Here is a 22415-nt window from a genome sequence, read left to right on the forward strand (position 1 = left end):
GATCCTCCCCCGGTGGCTGTGGCAATGTTGCGGTTGGCAGAAAGTATGCTACGGGCGCGTATCCGCAGGTCGTCCCATCGCTTTCTGCATTGCTGTGGGTTGCGGGGTGCGGTCCCCACCGCACTTACCCGCTGTGCCACCAGGGCCCATATGGCCTTCTTGTTCGCAAGTGCCGTCCTGGTCATTTGCGTGGAGAAGACGGCGGCTGCATTCTCCTGGAGGGTCTCTGTGAGTACGGTGAGTTCCTCACGGGAGAAGTGGACCTGCCGCTTGCGGTCGCACGCTTTCTTCGCTACTTTTCCCATTTTTCTTGGTTTCACTAGGGTGGATGACGGGTTGGGATGTGTCTCAGGGTAGTATTTTTAATGGTTGTGTGGATTTAGTGGTTTTATAGGTGTACGGCGTGATGTTTCCCGTTCCGGGACCATGCTTTTACTTCCGTTTCCGTATTTTTACGGTCACCGTACTTTCCGGTTGGCGCTCACTGCGGTGTCCGCTGAGATGGGTGGCGGTATTGCACCTAGGGCGCCGTACGGCGGCGGTGTGGGCCGTTTTGGGGTCATTTCCGCCATCGCGGACTTTGCACTTCCGCCATGGCGTGGTGTTGTGCCCGATGGGTCGGAATGAGCCGCACTTTGCTCCATCGTGCAATGGCGGAAACGCTATTTACGCTGTGGCGGTCCGGTCAGTCACTTTCCGCCAGGGTCGTAATGAGGGCCTTAGTGTTACAGGAGGTAGTCAGGTAACCAGTGACTGGGTGGCCGCTTCCCAAGAATCAGGCGGAAGCAAAAAAGGTGTTTGCCAGAGTCTCAGAAGAGATTTCAGTGAAGAACAGGATACTCCAAAGGGGGAGAGATTCATTCCGCCATATGATATTAGAGAGCAAGTAATAGCCACTGCCCATATAGGACACCCAGGAATAACAGGGATAAAAGAGTTGAGAACTTTTGGTGGCCAAGGATGAATAGGGAAATAGACATATACATTAGGGAGGGCAGACAATGTGAAGCCAGTGACAATATACTGACAACCACACCACCACCTCTGGCACCCTCTCAAGTCCTGAGGCACAGTGGGAAAGAGTTGACATGGGTATACATGGTCCATTTCATATGGCTTGAAAAACGTAGAATTATTCATAACCACTGGCGGCAAGCCAGGCTGTGGCCTGAGGGGCAAGACCCCACCTCTATTCCCCTAGGTCCAACCTGCCACATAACATTCAGAGCCTGAGGAGGATAGAAATGTGTAGGGAGCATCTCATTATACATATTAGTTAAAGGAATACTGCCCATAATGTGTGCATAAACCAACACATTGGAAAGGCTCATATACAATCTCGCTGGGCACCGCAGATAGTACAAGGCGGGAACACACCTGCAGAGCCGCGGAAACCCCATGGCTCTGTCTGCAGGCCAGTTTCCTCCATTTTATGACACACGTATCTTGTATATATCTGGAACTTCCGTGGAGGAAATTGGAGCCCAGGGTGGAACTGGATTAAGCACATGAAATGGTAAACACACATATTGTCGGACAGTATTTCCCTTCTCTTTACTGTAGGGTCGTAGCTGTTCATCCCAAGTGTGCAAAGGAGATGCACATACATATTAAGAGCTCGTGCACACAGAGCGCTCCGATATGAAGGAAAGCACCGCTGCTAAAAACAAACACACACAGGCCAGTCATAACTGTGCAGCTCCCCAGCTTGGAACCAATACACAGGCTTTCACTGGCACTCTGGTTCAATGGTTTTGAGCACCGCCACCTTCATTTGCTGGTTTACATATGCTATGCACATTATGCATAGTAACAAAACTCTTCCATCTGTCAATCAAGGTCCACAAAGCGGCGACACTTACAGAGGCTCGTCTGGGTTGTGGGTAAATCGGAAAGTAGTAAGACGTAGGATGGCTTGCACAGATCTCCAGTTGTGCCATGCCAGGCGTGAAGGAATAAACCAACCCTTGCGTTTAGGCCCGTGCATTCTGGCATGCAGTCCTGCTTGTGTCATATGTACATGAATGCAGAGTGGCGTGCACTACAAACGCAATGAGCATTTTTTGCATGGCTAGCTTCAGCATTTTACTGTTGAAATTCTAGCAGGACCGCCTTTCATATTTTGCATGAATAAAATGTGTGCAGATCTATCTGTCCTCCCTTTGATGCAGTGATGTTTACGCCTGTGAATTTGACAATTCCGCTCAGTAAGTGTGAATGTTAGAGTAATGTGCGCTGCAAACACCAATTAGCAATATCATTTTCCCAAAAAACCCATTTAATCACAAAGTAAACTCCTTTCCTTTTAAACTGCCGAGTTGGTTTCCACAATGACAGCTTTTTGGACATGCCAACATGGTTTTCTTTTTTTTTTTAAATTTGTTTGTGGTTCAAGTGAACCTTCACAAAATAGAACATCAATCATATAATTTACGCATATCAAATACAAAACAATTCTATTATTTAAAAATGAATAAAACAGATTAAAACAACAATTAATCGGAATCAACAATTACATTACCCGAAATAGAAAAAGAATATACACTAAAGTAACGAAATCTCATTTTCTATTACTTTCAGAAAAGCAACCAATGCAAGGATTAGCGCTCTCTCATATCCTTGCATGAGCCGATTCCAAAGAGATTCCATGCAGTCTTCATAGTTCACATTTACAAATCGTAGAAATAACTTACACCTTACATCTCTAAAATATGAGCATTCTAAAATCAAATGTTTTAAGGTTTCATTTGGTTCTAAACAATTCAAAAATCGACATTTAGTAACACCATGATTACCATTAGAGGTTCCCCAGTGGTTTGTTCTTTCCAGAGTATGGTACTGATTTAGTCTAAATTTCAGGTAATACATTCTGGTTAAATTGCATGGGAATATAGTAAAGTGACCGCAACATCCATCTCTTTTATGTGGAAATTTGACATAGTCTTTATATGTTCTGAATGATTTTCTTTCATCTACTGTTTTGCACCAGTCATTCTCAAAAAGTTTATGTTTTACCTAACCAGGTCGGATATATAAATCATCTTGATCCACACCTAAATCATTCAATATTTTGGCCATAATTTGATAATAGCCGGTGATAGAACTAGAAGAGCATCCCTTGGTGAATTCAAAGAAATCTTGATACAAGGAGTTATCAGGGCAATTAAGAATTTTACAGTAGTTTGATAAAGCCCGCCAAGTCAATCTAGTAGATAAAGAGATCAGACCCATCTCATGTCTAATAACACAATTCGGAATTACAGGAGACAAATGCAGAGCTGCTTTCAACAAACTGCCCTGCATAGAATCTAATTGCTTGTGCAAATTGCATAGACAAATATTCAAGGCATATATAAGTATTGGTTCCACCTTTAAGGTAAGGAACTCAAGTAACGGTATCACAGAAAATGTACAGAATTTAGTGAAAATAAATTTCATTTGGCTTGCTGGTTTGCTTTATAGAAGCTCAAATCTTTTATTATCTCACGAACCACAAGCTGAAGGCGTTGTCAAACAATGACCATTAGTAGGTGCCCTTATGCATTTTATTGTGTTCTGTGTTGTGAAAGTACAACAGTTCCCCTGCAGTGTATTTTCTGGTTCACATCCCTTTGCGTACAATTGAATGGGGCATTTGGATGAACTGTGTCCATTAACTGTTTACTGAAGACAATACAATAGCCAATAATGGTTCAAACATTGGCCTGGTCCACGGGAGCATGCTATAAAATGCCAGATGAATCCGCGAAATCTCCTGTAGCTGCACGAACTCCGGACCGAGTCCCACGGGCACACTGTGCAGACCCACCTTGTTCGGGAATCCTGGCTACCCCACTGTAACACCTGGATATTGGGCAGTTTTTAACCTGCTATGCCATTACTGAAAGGGGGAGAACCTTGTAAAAATCAGGCTTACTCCCACTCCAAAAGCGTCAGTCAAACCTGAGCTTCTAGGTCACATCTGTTCTGTACGAGACCGCAATCCAAACACTTTACCCAGCAACTAGCAGGCCGTTTCTCTGCCTTTATTGATTAGTCCCCTTAATCCTATTACACTGCCTTCTGTCCCTTCTCTTACAGCCAGTGACCTCCTTTAAATTCTTGATTTCTGTACGCAATGGAAAAACATGAGGAAGGCTTAATAATGACCTGTATTAACTCCGGCCATCTCTTTTTCTTTCCCTTAAAGACACAGACTAGTGACGCACACACATAGAGCACCATAGACAGCTCTTGACTTGCATCAATACAGAGATAGGCAGACTTTGCCTCCCCCACTCATTGGAAGCCAATCAAAGCCTGTCCATCACAGACAAATAATGCACTCATCGCCACAGTGCATTGAGGGCTGGCCATTGCAGCCCCTGCACCCATCCCACCAAATGGTAAGGCACTGTGGCCAACGGACAGAAAAGGGATGGTGCGCGGTACAAATACCTTTAACATTAACACCTATAAGTAGAAGATAACATTCAGCAAAGATCTTACAAAATGGTTGCCGCTGTCACAGAACTTACACCAAGATGTATACATTCTTCATCAAAGAGCAGCAGCCTGGTATCCATGGCCTATCTCAGATATGTATCTTCAAACGCTCTGGCAGAGAGCTAAAGCTCTCTCTAGCCAGAACTAAAAGAGAGGAACCTGAATGATGCCGAAGCCCCCACTGCCCTGGAAAATGCTCATCAACGGGCCCAAGTCCAATGGAAATAGTCATACGCTAGAATGTGCTGTGAAAAAGCTTGCATTGGAACAAATGATGCTACAGAACGTGCATCCTACCTAGTTTTGGAAAAGTTGGTCTAATAACTCTCTTCAATTTTTGAATCTGTCTCCTATTGTGGTCCACCCATTGCTAGAATGTTCTAGAGGTTTATGTTTTCCTATTGCCAAGAAAAAACAACTGAGCCAGTTAAAACAATAACATCTGCAAACCTTCGGCCACATTACACAGTGATAATCCACCTACTTTCTTGCATTCCTAGGTCTATGTGGAGGGTCATAGGAACCACATAGATCTCCCTTGTGCAGTAAGCTGAGAGGGGAACAGTTATGAGTGACCCCTGAAATTGCCATCTCTGTGTATGTGGGTTTTGAGCATTATTTACATTTACAAATTAATATTCATAAAACACGGCTCACAAACCTGGTCCTAGTTTGGCGACGGCGTAGAGAAGGTCATAGTTGAAGACCGAAGTGGCCTCATCGACGTTCTGCCAATCGACTGGAGGAGAAGCGGGTGGTGAGATGAGAAAGGGTTTGGCAGGCTGAGGTGGAGACAGATGAAGCTTGTCCCCCTCTGTTCCAGAACTTTGTACCTTGAAGAAGTCCCAGAAACATGGAATAACATATATATTTAAGTATAGGTCAGGGCTTCCAACACATTTATTTTTCTTCTAGCCCTTACTATTTGAGTGAATGCTCTTAGTTTAATTAATTAAACACAGCAGCAGCTTTTCTGATAATACCAGGTGAATCTCTTAGGATTTTTTTGGTCGCTAATGTTTCCGGAGCAAGAAGCAAAAGATTTACTCTGATACTTTTTGTCATGAAAGGGCAGAGCTGCCCGTGGCACAAAAACAGCAATGTTCAAGTCTTCGATACTTCTTTTCAACAAATGTTGTCACCATGTGGAAAACACAAGAGGCACAATACATACGGTATACAGTTCTTTTGCCGCAGGATTTTTTGTCGCTGTTTTTTTTGGGGGGGGGTGTTAGATAAATATTTGTGGGTGAAAGGGAATAATTTAAAAAAGGGGGGGTTGAGGGTGTAACCCCCCAAAAAAAAAAAGAGGTTTTTTCGATAAATAAACGGCGATGAAAAGTCCCGCGACGAAAAATCATGCGGCAAAATAACGTAGAACCATACATACATTATACTGAAAAAGGGTGTAGTCGTGAACTCAACCTTACCTGGAAACTCCCCCTAGTCCTCTGTCAAATGCCTAGGGTGGAGTCATCAACTCGTATCAAGGCAACAAGCCATACCCATGCGGTTGGGATTCGCACCAGGGCAGTTCTGAACTATCATGAGCATGTTGTGACTTACCTTTTCCCTATTTGCTCTACTCAGTATGCGCGTGATGTCATGTGTTCCTGGAAGGGGAATGTTGTGTGAATGGTCTCTGCTAGGTGTGCTCTGAATGACAGTGGATGAGAGGCTGGCTTAGAGAGAGGGTGGCCGGTGGATGTGTCCCTATGTGTTTTCATGGACCATCTGTGACCAAAGCACTTCATTTCAACAATGGCAACAAGGATAGGATGTGCAGTGACTGTTTGGACTGCATCAGCAGCGCGCAAGACAACAAGGTTTGTGCATGCCTTGTAGGTTCTATTGGCAGGGGGGGTGTTGAGTGCCAGAACAGGCAATGAAGAGAGCCTGGGCTCATTGGGAATCACTGGGGCACCTGGAAACATTTGGAAGATCCAGCTTTGGTGGTATGGTTGGGGGGCCCGTTGGCTGTCGCATTGGGGCTGGATTTATGGAGCTTTGCGGCGCGCATGTTAGGCACTTTGGAAATAATGGCAGTGGTATCACACAGGCTTGTGATTAAAGGAAGTACAGTGGTGGTGGTTAAGGCTGCATTTGTTATTGGGAAGTTGCGATGTGAGGCCGGTATAGTAAGAGAGTGTAAATGTGGTAACTGGCTGGTGAGAGTTGGGGGGCACAAACTTGTACAATGTGAACCTATGAGTGTGGTGTGAGAGGTGAAGTGAGGAATGGGTAGTAGGGGTGTTGGACACCTGTGTCATTTTGGGTGTTAGACACCCGGTCACTTTCGGGTTGTTGGACACCTGGTCATTTAGGGGTGTTGTACATCCGGACACTTTAGGGTTGTCGGACAACCGGCCATTTAGGGGTGTTGGACACCTGTGCCATTTTGGGGTGTTGGTCACTGTTTAATGAACTGGTGTTAGACACCCAGTGGTTCATTTAGAAGAGGTGCTAGACAGCTATTATCACAACCAGAAGAGGTGTTGTACACCAATGTGGTGCATCAGAGGTGTTATTCAGATGAACACCTACTTTTGTGGTACTTGACCGTAAACGTGGAGGTGATGGACGGGTGAGTTTGAGGGTTGGGTTTGGTATTCTTTCATTAGTCGATGTGTGCCACCTCTCCTTTTCTCTAATATGAAGAGGGGTGGTAGAGTTGGACTTGATCTGTTCTGTTGCCATGTGGGCGTGCGTTTGTGTGGTGTGCGAGGACGGTGTTCGTTTTTTGTTACTGAGCGAGTTGTAGACATGGTGGAAGTTGGAATGAGAATTAACTTTGGTGCTATAGATGTGTGTATGTCTCGTTTGGTGTGTTTATTCTTATTCTGCATAAGGAGGGAGATGTGTTGTGACTTAATTCTTCCCTAGCTGCTCTGCTCAGTATGCGTGTGATGTCATGAGTGCCTGGAAGTCCAATGTTGTGTGAATATTCTTTGCTAGGCGTTCTCTGAATGACTGTTCATGAGAGCCTGCCTTCCCAGGGGTTGGCCTGTGGATGTGTCCTTATGTGTCTCTATGTACTTATAAAATGAATTTGTAACCTGATGCTATGTAGCCTGCAACTGGAGTAAAGATGTTTCCTTTTGTACATGGGACTCTGAGTCATCTGTGACCAAGGCACTTTTTTCATCAACAGAGCACTCACCATAAACGTATGGGGGACCCTCACAACATCCGAAAAGCTTCTTAAATGAGACCGATTGCCAGAGGGTTAGTGGATTACTCTGAAGCAGTCATGATCGGGCTGGCCTTTGTTATGTCCTGCAATAGATATTGTGCTTGGAGCACAGGAGACTACCTCAGGTCAGGAGGGCCTGGAAAGCAATGTAGGTGCTTCAAGAAGACACCCACACATAGGATAGTTGCATATCTCTCTACATCTCCCGCCCATGCATGGGAAGATCTTCTTCATAGGCACAGCAACCTTTCTGGATGTCACAGCATGTGTGATGCATGCGTGCATGAGGCATATGCTTACTACTTCAGCCCTGCCTGATTGGTCTTAGCAGACACCATCACATCCCCCTCCCTTCAATAAAGTTCCCTCGAGTCACTGGGCGAACTAATGCAACAATGTTTTTCATTCAGCCTCATCCCAAAATAAAGCCTTTGAACTTGCCTGGTGGTTTCCTTTGCCTTCTTATGGGTACCAGAGTCTTGGTGGAATGCTGGGGCTCTGGGGTGTCTCTGGGACCTCGGCCTCACCTGATTGATCAGATGGCAGGGGTTTGTCCTCTTCTGACTTCTCATTTTTTTGTTCACTTTCGTTCACATTTTTTTAATTTTTAATTTATAGACAATTGGTTTATTACAAACCTCTGGGCCTCATTACAAGTCCGGCGGTAAACCTGACGGTGTTGCCGGCGGGTTGCCACCGGACTTGCAATATTAACCGGCGCTGACTTGCTAGAATTACCGGTGGCCGGGTGCCGGTAAATGTTAATCCCCATTCCTATTTGAGTCTCATAAGTCTCAAATAGGAAGCACCGGCACCGTTAATAACGGTGCCAGAGCTTCCGTGAAAGTCTGCAGGCAGGTGCCGTTCCGCCCGCCAAGTCTGACCCTGACGGGCGGGACGGCACCTGCCCGCAGTCTCATAGTGTGCCAGTCCGGTAACAACGGTGCTGGTAGGCTTACCGGCACAGTTGTTACCGGACCGGCATTCTTGTAATGAGACCCACTGTCTTCAAATACAATACAAAAGAAAATAAGGAAGACTCCACTTCCTCCAAAAGAACATCTTCTAAATGCATGCATATCCTCTAAAAACTCTTTTCATTTCATCATAATTTCAACCATTTTTACTAAGATAAATGTCATCATAAAATCCTTCACTTTCTTTCACAGTTTGCTTTCTGAATTTCTATGACATTATGTGTGTATTCGGGATCTCTTGCTAGGACCTTGGTGCAGGATGAGTTGATTTCTGATTTGTGTCAACACTTGGTGGGCCATGTACATGCTGCCTTCATTGGCTGTTATGATGAGTGGGTGCAGGACAAATAATAGGTGAAACTTCGAGGCGTTAAGTTCTTCACCAACATGGTGTCTCTGATATCCAGCGAGGGTGCGCTGGATCTCCGTTGTATACTTTTTGTGGTTGCAATCTTCATGTCGGGCTGCATATCTACGGGTACTGAGCTTGCCCTGCATTCACCCAGGGGCTGTGCAAATGGTGGTCTTAGGGGCTTTCCTCAGAATCAGGCTGGCAGGACTACACCTGTGGACATATTCTGCTTTGGGGGATATTCTCTAAGGAATAAGAAGATTGCTCTTTCAGAAGCCTCATTCTTCTCCCTCAATATTCTCTGTCTTGGTGAGAGTGCACGTGAACTGCTCAACATCTCTATTAGCTTGCAGCCAACATGGATTTATTCGCCAGTGGTAGATGTTGAGGGTGTCCAGGATCTGCCTTATTTCCCCTAAGGGAAATAGGGGTCCTTTGTCAGGGAAACTGGTAGCCCATGAGTGGTGACTATTTCCCCCAATTTTGGTATTAAAGCAGAATCCGCCATAGATCCAAATATTTCTACCTCAGGATAGTGGGAGAGTTTGTCTACGTCCACAGGATGTGCTGCGCATTGGGTAGAGCTCCGAAATCCGTGCTAACATTTTCCTTTGGTCTGCTGTCTTGGGGCATGGTCACGTTAGGGGCTGCAGTTGGTGAGGGACAAGTTTGGCACCGGATGCATCTTGCTACGATTGCTTCCACCTCTTGTTTGAACCTTCAGGAACCAGTGGCCGGCATGTGCTAGGTGCACCAACCAGGTAGCCAGGGCCCTGCGATCACAAGACACGACTCTTGTAAGCAGAGTCCTTCCTCTGAGATAGATCATCTTTTCGGAGGAATAGGCTCTTCAACCAGCATTGTACTGCTTCTGTCCGGTGCAGTTGGGCTTGCAGGAATGTGTTCCATCTTCCACTCGCTGGCGCCCCCTTTGTGACCCCTTTGCTTTCCATGGGTTTCCTTGATATCTTCTACGGACAGGGCCCTGGGAATGTGCCCTGTGCCCACCATGTTCACATGCTGCTTTAAGTGCAGTGCAGCTCTTGTCTTACTTGTCGTTGGGGGCAAGACAAAGTCTGCCTGGGTCCCCATATCCTGAGATATTTCATGGAGAATTTGAATTCCAGTAGTTACAATATCCACTTCTCTATCCTTGGTTGAGTTTGTTGTGAAGACCCTTTGAAGATAGAGATGCGAGGTTTATGGTCTGTCAGTACCTTGAATGGTCAGCCATACAGATACAGGTGGAAGTGGTGGCACGCCCACACCACTGCATTGGTTTCTTTTTCAATTTGTGAGTATCTAGTCTCTGGCCCAGTCAGTGTTCTGCTTGCAACTGCCACTTGTACAATGTCACTGGTGGATGAGTGTAAGATCAGTGTAGTGCCAAGGCCATGGAAACTGTTGTCAGCGATGAGTTCGGTTTGTTGTTTCAGGTTGAAATACACCATTGTGGCCGCCGCATGGGCAGCTTTCATGTTCTGGAATGCTTTGGCCTACTGCTCGCCCAAATCCCAGGGCTCAGCCGCATTGGTTAGCCTCTGTAGTGGTTCTGTGATTGAGACGAGATTTGGGATAAACCTCCTGAAATAATGAATCATGCCCAGGAAGCTCTGGAATTCTGAATGCTTTTACTGCTCTTTATGCAAGGTGCATGTAAATGCGTATGCACCCTTAATCTGGTTTCTTGCGTTCGCTCACCGGGAATATTGGTGATACCAAGGGCATTGGTCCTTCAACTTTCACTATAATTCCTGCATCCTGCTATTTGTGCACTGGGGCGTTAGAGCCGACTAGCTGCACAATTTCATTGATGTGGAGGTACACTTCATTTGATCCTAGGCATCTGATTCCATAGAACAGCTTATCAAATTCTCATTAGAGGTCTTCTTCAGTGACCCAAACTGTAAACTGTACAAGGTCTAACTATTCTGCAGTATTACAGCTGATAAAGGTTGATGGTGTGTATAACTTCCCTGAAACCTTGACTTTATTGTGTTGAAAAGTGATATTGGCCTCCCCATTTATCTTTATCTTCACCTTTATGTGTTTCATAGAATGCCAGGGTTTAAACAGTGAAAATTAAGAGCTGCACAACACATTGACCCAGACTCTGTGTCAAGGAGGGCAGGCATGGGAATCTCTGAGATGAGTATGCGTGCACTCAGCCCCTTTTCGCTGGGCAGCGGCCATTGTGTGTCCACAGTAGTCAGGATAGTTAAGAGAGCACATCCGCCAATCATGAGTGGACACGAGAGTAAAAATACATTCATTTAATCATTTAAAGTGACTAAAGTGACAGGTGCATCATAACACCAATTTTAATATATATTTAAAAAGACTTTAAAAACAATTCTTTAAAGAGAACTTCGGTAAGGATAAATTCACTCACCAAAATGTTAGTACAGAAAAAGTAAGTACCTACACGTAAACAATAGTACTTTACTATAAAGAGCAAATAGCATAGAAGTAGCCTATTTCAAGGCTCTTATAGAAATAAATGCAGAATTAATTTTACAGCTATGAAGGGCCCCTGAGGGACCCTCGCGTATGGAAACAAGGCACAATCACCACACACAAACTGATACGTCAGACACAAGGTTGTATTCCCAAAATCTAGGGTTTATTGCAAAGCAAATAGTCTCAGTTGGCCAACTGGTCTCACGGCCCGCGACGTGTGTCTACCAGACCTCAGCGGACGCAAGAACAGCAGAGATCGTACAACAGTTACATATATACAGAATGAGCATCTTGTAATCAGTAGCGACACATTCTATACCGCCCCTAATACATTTCCTTTGAACTAAGCATGATGATTGACAATGGTGACGAGTATGACATTCATTCATTTAGTAACAGTATGCAATTTTGTAAGCCCACAGACACAAGTCTTTGTTTAAAGGAACACAATGCTTCTGTTTTCGCGAACAAGCTGCGCGTAGGGGAGAGACACATTCCAGGCCTTGCTATCTCCTAGTTTCTATTCGTGTGCTGGTGGTCAACTTGCTCTCCAGAGCTCTACCGGGCTTAGGAAAGGGGGGCCGCAAAGAAGAGCATAATTCAAGTCATTTAATGCTCGCTCTAGTATTTCTACTGTGCTACCGAGACTAGCTGGCACCTGCTGTACTGATTAGAATGCCTTGCTGCTCACTCTCCAAGGATATATGAGGGAGGAGACTGGGCATTTCTGTCTGGGTTACTGCGTTATGTTTCAACATGCCTCTCACGGCATTGCATTGTGCACCAGTGAAGCAAAATAATATTTCAGCAAAGCAGTTTAACAAAAGGCAAAAAGCAAACGTTAGAGAAAACAAAATGGCGATTTATGTCGCTTTAAAATGGCCGCACCTTAGTCAAGCTTATGGCTATATATTTCTAATACTAAATGCATGAGACGGTTGGTCTTCAGCCAACATAGTACATAGCCCTATGATCGAAGGGTGTCTACTTTTTCTAGATCGACAAACCCTCCTTTTGGCCGTATGCCAAACGTCTCATCCGTACAGTGCATCCTCTTCTGACCCGGTATCTGATTCAGATTCTGAATCTTGCACACTACTGGTCTCATCTTCATTGTCATCAATGTCAATTGACATGAATTCTTTTACTGTCTTTGATTCATCATTACCGTGAGTGTTTGATTTAATAGTGCTCTTTCTCTCTATCATCTGTACACACTCTTCACTTATCTCAGTGCATATTATAGGTAAGCAGTGTATACAACAACAACATGTCAGGAATATTCCTAGTACTGCTATTAGGATTGCAAATAGTTTCCATCCCCACAAATATAATAATTCCCAGAACCAGGAGCCTATATCCCAACCCCCTTCTTGGGTATGGAGTTCGGAGCTCAAGACGTGTAACTTTCTTATTGCTTCGAAAATCGTAGGAGAGGAGTCGTTTACAAATACACAGCACACTGATCCCACGATTTTGCAAACACCACCACGATCAACCAGGATTACATCAAGAGCCATCCTATTTTGCAGTGTCATTAATCTAATCCCTTTCTCCTCTAATGTCATGTTATATAATATATCTGTTGTTCCATTTATTGTTTTCTCTAAGATTCGTATATTATAGGAATTTATTGCTTGGGCCATAAATGGGTATAAATGATTTTGCTACGTCCTCTACTATTAATCCGTCTTCATTACTCCTCCGTGGCCTAGATCTAGATAGTTTGGCTATGTCTGTTGTTTTTAAAAGAAACACTCCTGGGAACAAAAGTCCTAAATAACAAGTACCTCCCCAGTTTCTAGGCAACCAGGGATATGCTTTTTCTCCACATATAAAATACACAGGATCACATACATATACAGGTTCTACTTCCCTATCTAGAATTGCTATATTCATGCATCTAGTGAATTTCCCTACTGAATAAGAGCCTTTCTTTTTTAAACAAAAAGGAACAGAACGTGGGCTGTAGTTTACTGTATAGGAGGGAGGCAATGCATATGTATTTCCTTCTGATCTCATATGAAACATAATTACACTTGATTTATGTGGCACGAACAATCTCGTGACATTGGTTAGGGCGTAACTTTTGGCATTATCATTCGTGCCCTATGAAATATAGAGCAGCCTATAGGTCTCATAATTATCTCCTCAAATTCATTCATGTTTGTGCTATCTAGTTGACCCGTTTCACTTTTATTCCATTTCCCATAATATAATGTACTCAGAGATGCACTGCATGCAGAACTCAATGTCAATGGCTGCACGTACCAACCTATTCCTTTTCCACCATGCTGTGGCAAATGGGCACACACCCAAGAATTATTCTTTCTCAGAATTGAATGTGTCATATTCATTATTTGCAGTAATGTATTGTTACCATATCCTTCCCTGTGTCTTTCTTCCATTGGGGACAGAGTGTAAGTAATTACATGAAAAGGGCTTTCAGTAGTGGAGATGTTTTCCACGGGCAAGAGAATTTCTAAAGGGTGCATTTCTTCCAAGTACCATAATACCAGTGCTGTTGTTATCGGGGCTATTATACTCATTACACACATAATTACTGTTAAAATCAGCATACAATTTTTTCGGTAACTCTTTTTGTGTAATTTTCCAGTTTCTATGTTTAATTCATTATCAGCAGGGGTGCAGGAGGGGGCAAAAGCTGGTTCCGGCATTTTTTTCTCACGGCTCTTCTTCTTCAGAAGTGTTTGTCGTGAATATCTCTCTCTCCATTGCACTCGTTGGAATGTCAATACGTTCGATAAATGTCAACGGTTTGTTCTGCCAGTTCTCAACAGCCTGAATTGCTATACGTTGGGAAAGATCTCTGTGCGTCTGCACATTGCTCAAAAGAACTCCAGAGCAGTTATCAATTGCCTTCGTACCATGTGCGCCCCGTTTCTTTTTGTACGGGTTCAGGACACATGGATTTTATGTTAGCACCAAGGAGCCTCGTTTATTGGGCTGTCCGATTTGCACAACCCTCATGCCGCTCTCCTCTAGGCCTCCGGTTCCTACTTCATCCGAGAATAGGAAACAGATGCAACAAAAAGATCAATAGAAATGTAGGTTTGATCACTCCTTCTCCTGAGGCCGCAAATTATATTGCCTCGCTCCTGGTATCGTGTGATCAATGAATAGTGCAGATGCACTTCCAGACTCAAGCTCAGAGTCAGCCTGTGGCGCAATAGCAGATGATGGTGGGTGCCATAGTGGTGATGCAGCTTTCGTCTCAGGCTGCGGCGCAATGAAAGAGGGTGGGCGCCAAAGTGGTACACGTTTAGTGTCTGTCAGCAGTGATGCAGGTTCTGCTGAACAACGTTGGGGCACTCCTTGCCCTTCCTCTTTTACAGCAATCTTTTCAGGCTTCGTGTCAGGATCAGGCAAATTTTGTGGCAAAGAACTGGCAATTGTTTCTCTCGTTTCTGGGACCACTGTCTCTTTCTGGTCGTCCCGATCAGTCCGTTTTTCAGACGGTGATGGGACCTTCTTGGCGTGTGTCACATGGATCCACGCCTTCCTTCCATCCCCACGAATTGCGGTTTGCATAGTTAGGAGGATCAGATAGGGTCCATGCAATCTGGGTGCTAACGATGTCTTCCCGCAAAATTCTTAATTAGCACCCAGTCTCCTGGCTCCAGTGTGTGTCCTGGGCCAGTGTATTTTATTAGTAATGCCTCCTGCACCTTCTGATGAATCAAATGCAATTTTTGGATTAACAGATTACAATAAATGCTGAGCACAGAGTATTCAAGTTCCCTCACCCTTTTCGGCTGAGGTGCACACCAAATATTTGCTGGTCTCCCCATTACAATTTCGTACAGGGAGAGACAAGTTCTTGTCTGCACAGATGTGCGCATGCATAGTAACGCTAGTGGTAATGCATCTACCCAGGTTAACTTATTTCCTGCCCATATTTTGCTTATCTTAGATTTCAAGATGCCGTTGTGGCGTTCAATAAGACCGGCAGACATGGGGTGTCTAGAACAATGGAATCGCTTATCAATTTGGAGACCTGCACAAATCTGTAATATTACTGCGCCCACAAAATGCAGACCGTTGTCTGACCATATGACACGGGGCAAACCAAAATGGGAGAAGTACTCTATCAACATTACTTTTGCAGTGCTTATGGCGGTACAGTCCTTGAGTGGATATGCTTCCACCCATTTGCTAAATAAACATATGACCACCAGAACATCTTCAAGTTTTGGCATCTCTCCATCTCTATGAAATCAAAATGGATCACCTCAAAAGGCATAGAGGGAGGGCCAAAACTGCCTGTTGGATTCACTGTTCCCTTTTGTCACATTGTGTTGAAGACACGTGATACAGTTCTGGACCAAGCTCTCTGCATTTTTCTTTATGTGTGCATTCTCCCAAAATGTGGCTAGATGTTGGACTATCTTTTTGCCACAAATATGAGTGGGACTGTGGGCCATCGTGACCATTGCCGTTACATAGGAATTGGGCAACATCCAGTTTCTACTCCTCTTGTCTACCCAGCAACCCTCAGATCTAATTCAGCAGAGCCCTTAGCTCCCCCTCTGATTTCATCAACAGTGGCGTCCGCCTGCATCTCTTTGAGAGTAGCAATTCCATTTTCTATCATGCAGGGAACTTCCTCAGACTGTACTGTTAACATTTTGGTATTCAAGTCAGTGGCAGTTTGTTTCGCAATTCTGTCTGCAAATTCGTTTCCTTCTCCCACTTTGCATGTTACTTTTTTGTGCGTCTCGCATTTCACTATCACTAGGCGCTTTGGACACATGAGTGCAGACAGCAATCGCACAATCAAAGGGCCATGTTGAATTCTGGCCCCATGTGATGTCAAGAAACCTCTCTCTGCCCAGAGTCGGCCAAAGTTATGAACCACGCCAAAGGCGTATTGGCTGTCAGTATATATGTTTACACTCAGGTTTTCAGAAATCTCACAAGCTCTGGTCAGGGCTATTATCTTCGCTGCCTGTGCAGAATTGTAGGGGATTCTTTTACTCTCCACAATACTTTTTAACGTGGTTGTAGCATAGGCAGCAGTTGATGTGCCATCAGGTAGTTTAAAACAGGAGCTGTCACAAAACAACTCTCCATCTGGCTCTTTTTGTGGGGTATCTGTCAAATCAATTCTCCCCTTAGTTTCTTCCTCAGTAACCATTAAACAATCATGGGGAGGTGATTCATTCCCACCACGTTTTTCCCTGGGCAGTGGCATTACTTCTGCAGGATTCAAAGCGCTACACCTCATAATTTGGATATGTGGTGCAAAGAGGACAATTTCATATCTAGTCAATCTAGCTGAGGTGAGGTGTTGCGTCTGCGTTCTATTGAGTAGAACGTCTATGGCATGTGGCACCATCAAAATTAAGGTGTGCCCCAATACCATCCCTTCCGTTTGTTTCACTGACGCAGCAGCCGCTGCAAAAGCTCGCAAACATCGTGGTAATGCGCACGCTACAGGGTCCAGCGCAGAAGAAAAATAGCTGCACGGCCTATTTCTTCCACCTTGTTCCTGTGTCAAAACAGCCAACGCGCAGCCTTCACTCTCGTGTACAAACAGTCTGAACATTTTTTCATAATTTGGTGTGCCCAAAAGTGGAGCAGAACACAATGCAGTTTTGAGCAGATCAAATGCTCTCTGGCATTCTTCATTCCACTGCAAAGGCACCACAACATCCTTCTTAGTCAACTCCACCATTGGCTTCACAATCAATGCAAAATTCACAATCCACTGACGGCAATAGGAAGCCATGCCTATTATAGCTCTGACTCCTTTCTGAGTTTTTGGAATAGGCATACCAGAAATGGTCTCTATTCTTTCTGGCGTCATTCGTCTCCCTTCTTTCGAAAGTAGGTAGCCCAAATAGGCCACCTCCTTTCGAGAATATTGGAACTTCTTTAAACTTGCTTTATGGCCATGCGCTGCCAAGTGTGTTAATAATAAAACAGTACTCTTTTTACAAATCTCTTCTGTATCTGCAGTGATCAATAAATCGTCTATATATTGTAACAACACACAACCTGTCGGTAACTCTAGCATGCCTAGTTGTTCTTTCAATGGTCTACTGTAAATACTCGGACTCTCTGTGTAGCCTTGTGGAATGCGAATGAATGTAAATGATCGTCCTCCTGACGTGAAGGCGAACAGATATCTGCTTTCCTCGTGTACTGGAATGCTGAAAAATGCATTCTTCAAGTCAATAACACTAAAATATTCAGCCGAGGCAGGAATCATGGTCAAAATTGTGGTAACGTCTGGGACCAACGGAAATTGTGGATCTACCACCTTGTTTAATGCGCGCAGATCAATTATAAAACGATACGGTACCTCATTACCTCCTTTCTTATACACTGGAAGAATGGGACTGTTACATATACTGCCTGTAATCTCTTCAATGACCCCCAACTTTACCAAATCAGAAACAATACTTTTCAATCCTTTCTCTCCTTCTGCTGAAATGTTCTTTCAAAGCGATTTTCACTGGTTCTATTTTCGAGCATCCAACGTCATTGTCATTCATTGCCCATATACAAGTTGGCACCTCACTCAATTCTCCGGGCAACGGTTTAGACACAAATTCAGATATTCGTACATTCTGTGGTGAAATGGTCAAAAGTACTCCATCTGGTGTACAGTGGATAACTGCACTCAGTTTTTTCAACAAGTTTAACCCTAAAAGATTTTCTCCGCAATTCTCTGTTAAGAGAAATGGACAATATTCCGTGAATGGGCCTAATGTCACTGCTACTGTTTGGGATACCGGATTTATCACTGGGGTGCCTGCGAACCCTACTGAAATATTCGTTCGCCCTGACAGTGGTATTTCTGGAACCAAATGATAGTCTATCAAACACTTTTGTGCCCCCGTATCCACGAGGAATCTGTGCTCACTATCCCCGACTTTCATTTCTACGTAGGTTCCTTTCTGATTCACGGGAATAGACACCGGTTCCAACCCCTGTCTTGGGCTGTCCTATTGGGGAAACAACACATCATCCGATGTGTAATCGCTGCTGTTATTATAGTACGCACCCGATTGAGTGTCAAAAATGTTCCCGCCCCTTCCTCTATTCCCATTTTGCATGTTCTGCTGGCTTTGATTCTGAGCAAAGGTTTGATTCTGAGCTTGGTTCTGATTTTGAGTACGATTTCCATGACTATTTTGGTGCTGCTGCATGTTATTTCTATTATGCCCATTTGCTCCTGGATGCCCCCTATGCTGTCTTCTCTGGCCGTACCCATTCCTATTTTGCAAGTGTGGACATTGCGCTCGCCAGTGACCTTCCTCTCTGCAATACGCACATTGATTCAATCCCAGGGGTCCTCCATGCATATTCGAATTACCTCTGCCCTGTGCATTCCCTCTTCCTCTATTTATCTACTTGCTGGAGTAGCACCCTTGTTTTCAAATTCGTTCTATCCTTCACCTCTTTCTCTTTCTCGGCGTTCACTCTGTTCTCATAATATTGAGCCATATGTAGTACTTCACTCAACGTTTTTGCTTGCCATGCACTTTCCGATGTCATTAATAAGGTTTGAATGGGAAGTATTAACCCTCTCACATATTTATCAACAAATAGCCTTTTTCCCGCTTCTGTGCTTACATCCTGTCCACTGAAATCTGTAAATACTTCCTCAAATCTATTAAAATAATCTGTGGCTAACTCATCCTTGCCCTGAACGCATGCAGTCAATTTGTCCCATTGAATTCTTTTTTCTGGAACAATTCCTTTCAATTTCTGTATTATTCGTGCTGGTAATGCCGCCATATTTGCCCCCGGTTTTCCTCCCACTTCTTTATTTCTATCCTCTTGTACCAAATTCGCCCACGTAGCGCCATAGGCTATTTCATCATCCACTTTTCTTATTTGCTTCCATATGTCTGCTGGCAGGATCACTGGGAGTATTAAATCTATGTCACCCATAGTGAGCACGGATGACTGCAGACAGGACTCTATTTCTTTATAGAATTCCGCAGGATTCTTTCTTATATCAGGAATTGTCTGTTTTATGTACATATTGGGCGCTATAATGGGCTGCCGTTACCTGCGCTGCACCCCCATTAACTGCAGGAATTTCTACTTTTGGCACAAAGGTAGGTCGGACTTCTATCATGGGGAATACCGCACTCACTGTTCCTCCCCCTTCTCTCATATGCAATAGTATTCCCAAATCAAGTGATAAAGCTGTCTCTCCTGTTCCGCGTTCAAATGCCCTCTTATATACTGCTATTATCTTAGGGGGGCTGGCTTTCTTCTCATTTATATCTTTGTCTATCAAATGTTCAACCATTATCTGCAGTGCTTTTCTTTTCATGGGCAAGGTGTACTCATCAAATATCTCATGTATCTCCATTGTGGGAATACTAGGATCTGAAATCCATCTCAACGCCTCTCGTATACATACATTCAGTCTGTCGCCTGTCTGTCTTGACGACGCCGAATATCGTCGCTATATATAGGGCTCTACCGCTTCAGTCCTATCTCTCCTAATATCTCTACTCCTATACCCTGGTGTGGCAAACATTTCAGCATATTCATTATCAAGTTCATTATTGAGTTCAAAAAGTCGGTCTACATGTTCTTTTATCTCTTCACCCCTTCCTCTACAACGTGCCAAAGCATTCAAATCCAACAGTCGTTGCGGAGGCAGCTTCCCAATCAACTGTTTCCATCTCGCCACCAAATATTCCCCAATGCATTCCAACACTACCTGTCTTTCATTGCTCCTCCTGAAGTCAAACATTGAAGCCAGCGCTGACGTTGCATCGTTTCCATCTATATACATTTCAGCCTGTTCTTGCAACTCTCGCTTTCTCTCCTTGCTAATTGCACTACGGGTCACTCTCGCACATCCACTTTGTCCAGCCCCTTCTCTTGTTTCAGTGAGTTCAAATTCAATCACAGGAGGGGCAGATGGTACAGAAACGATCTCTAGGGAGGGAGGTGCGGATGGGACAGCAGGATTGGGAGGTGACTGTTGCAGCGCTGATTGGCTAATGAGAGGCGCTGTTTGTGCAGGGTGTGGCTGTGCTGGTATTTGGTCAGTTGGGAGGGGCTGAGCAACAGGAGGGGGCTGAGCAGTTGCTACTGACGCGGTTGTTTTAGTCTCTCTTCTTGGGCCTTGCTTTGTATCTGTTAATATTTTATCTATTAATTCGTCTGATGAATGCAACTCCCGTTGCGGGTATCTTTTCTATGCTCAATTGCTCGCGTCCATTTGACATTTTCAAATTATCATTCCATTCCTCCTCTTCCTTTTCTTTTGCTCTCTCTGCTTTTGACTTATGCCTGCGCGCATGTTTCTCTCTACTTTTCCAACAAAGCATTGCTTCCCTTCTCCAGTCCCTAAGGATATCAAATGCTGCAGGGCATGTTTTCTTTTTCATCAACACCTTCTCCAAATTATCTATTCTCGTCATTTCAAAACTCCCATGATTCGGCCACTGAAGATCTTCCTGTTTTCTGGTTTGCCTATGCCAAATCTCACAAAATATTATCGCTCCCACACCATACTTCACATACATCTGATACGCCGGCATTCCCACAGGTGGCGCGACCTGGCCAGTTTCCAAAGATTGACCGCCGTAGCGGAAAAATTACGCTAGGGTGGACAATACCCCACGCATGTTTTAAGTTTACCCTTGGCTAATCAACCTTACGCTGGGTGTTTGATTTTGCAAAATCAACTCTCAACCAATCTCAGGATCACTTTTGAATCGGGGCACGACTCACCTGATCAATCAAGTTGTCTTTTCAAGACACAATTCGTCCGTATACTGACGCAACCAATGACGTCATGTCTGCGTATCTTGGCTCACTCTGCCTCGTTTTGGGACCCTCGCCTCCTTGTTCTCTGGCCGGGCACGTCGATCAGGGTTCAGTTGTGTGCAGCTCTGCAAAGGAATCTCTCATCGCTTTTGCAGGGGCGCCCCGAACACCTCTTGATCCCGGCTCGATCGTCCCGTCCTCGCCGTTCTCTCTGCATTCCTTATTTTACAATGTACACGATGGAACAAGTGGGGGAGGGTCCCTATTCGGGCGCCATCTTGAAGGGGCCCCTGAGGGACCCTCGCGTATGGAAACAAGGCACAATCACCACATACAAACTAATACGTCAGACACGAGGTTGTATTCCCAAAATCTAGGGTTTATTGCAAAGCAAATAGTCTCAGTTGGCCAACTGGTCTCACGCCCCACGATGTGTGTCTACCAGACCTCAGGGGATGCAAGAACAGCAGAGATCGTACAACAGTTACATATATACAGAATGAGCATCTTGTAATCAGTAGCGACACATTCTATACCGCCCCTAATACATTTCCTTTGAACTAAGCATGATGATTGACAATGGTGACGAGTATGCTAAAACAGAACCAACAGAAGGGTACTCACGCTGTGGACAGTCCTAAATTCTGTCAAATATTTAAATCAAATCTCCATAATGAATTCAAGGATAGTGCTAGCAAAAACAGTCACTAAGGGTAAACCAGAGAAGAAGTCTAAGGGGTACTGGCAATACATTTATTTATTAAGAGCACAGTTTATAGTTACTCAAAATTATTTTTTAAACAAAAAACTAAATAAAGCAATTGAAAAAAATTAAGAAAAACATAAAACATAACATTCATCATATATACATAAAATACAAAAGAACAACATGTTCATCAAATAACAAGGTGGATTGTTGGGGAACACTTAGGGAAATAAAACAATCCTTGCAGGATACAAATTGTCCCTACAACATAGAAACTACCAGGGTGTATTAAAAATCACCCTGGTAGGTATAGGGAGAGAGTATTCAGTTAGCTAAATTTGCATAGTTGTCTGCCAATGGTGACGAGTATGACACCTTCAAACATTCATTTAGTAACAGTCTGCAATTTTGTAAGCCCACAGACACAAGTCTTTGTTTAAAGGAACACAATGCTTCTGTTTTCACGAAAAA

General features: G+C 44.2%; 1 protein-coding gene across 1 annotated transcript in view; it reads right to left on the reverse strand.

Annotated features, from left to right (window-relative positions):
- RCAN2 (regulator of calcineurin 2) overlaps window positions 1–22415 on the reverse strand; it is a 564245-nt gene that overhangs the window by 240045 nt on the left and 301785 nt on the right. The window contains exon 3 of the mRNA XM_069605804.1: window positions 5147–5318. Within this exon, the coding sequence (XP_069461905.1) occupies window positions 5147–5318 (172 nt within the window). The remainder of the gene's footprint in view (window positions 1–5146; window positions 5319–22415) is intronic.

This window comes from Ambystoma mexicanum, chromosome 4p, assembly GCF_040938575.1.
Source record: "Ambystoma mexicanum isolate Mex_15411 chromosome 4p, UKY_AmexF1_1, whole genome shotgun sequence".
NCBI classification, from domain to species: domain Eukaryota; kingdom Metazoa; phylum Chordata; class Amphibia; order Caudata; family Ambystomatidae; genus Ambystoma; species Ambystoma mexicanum.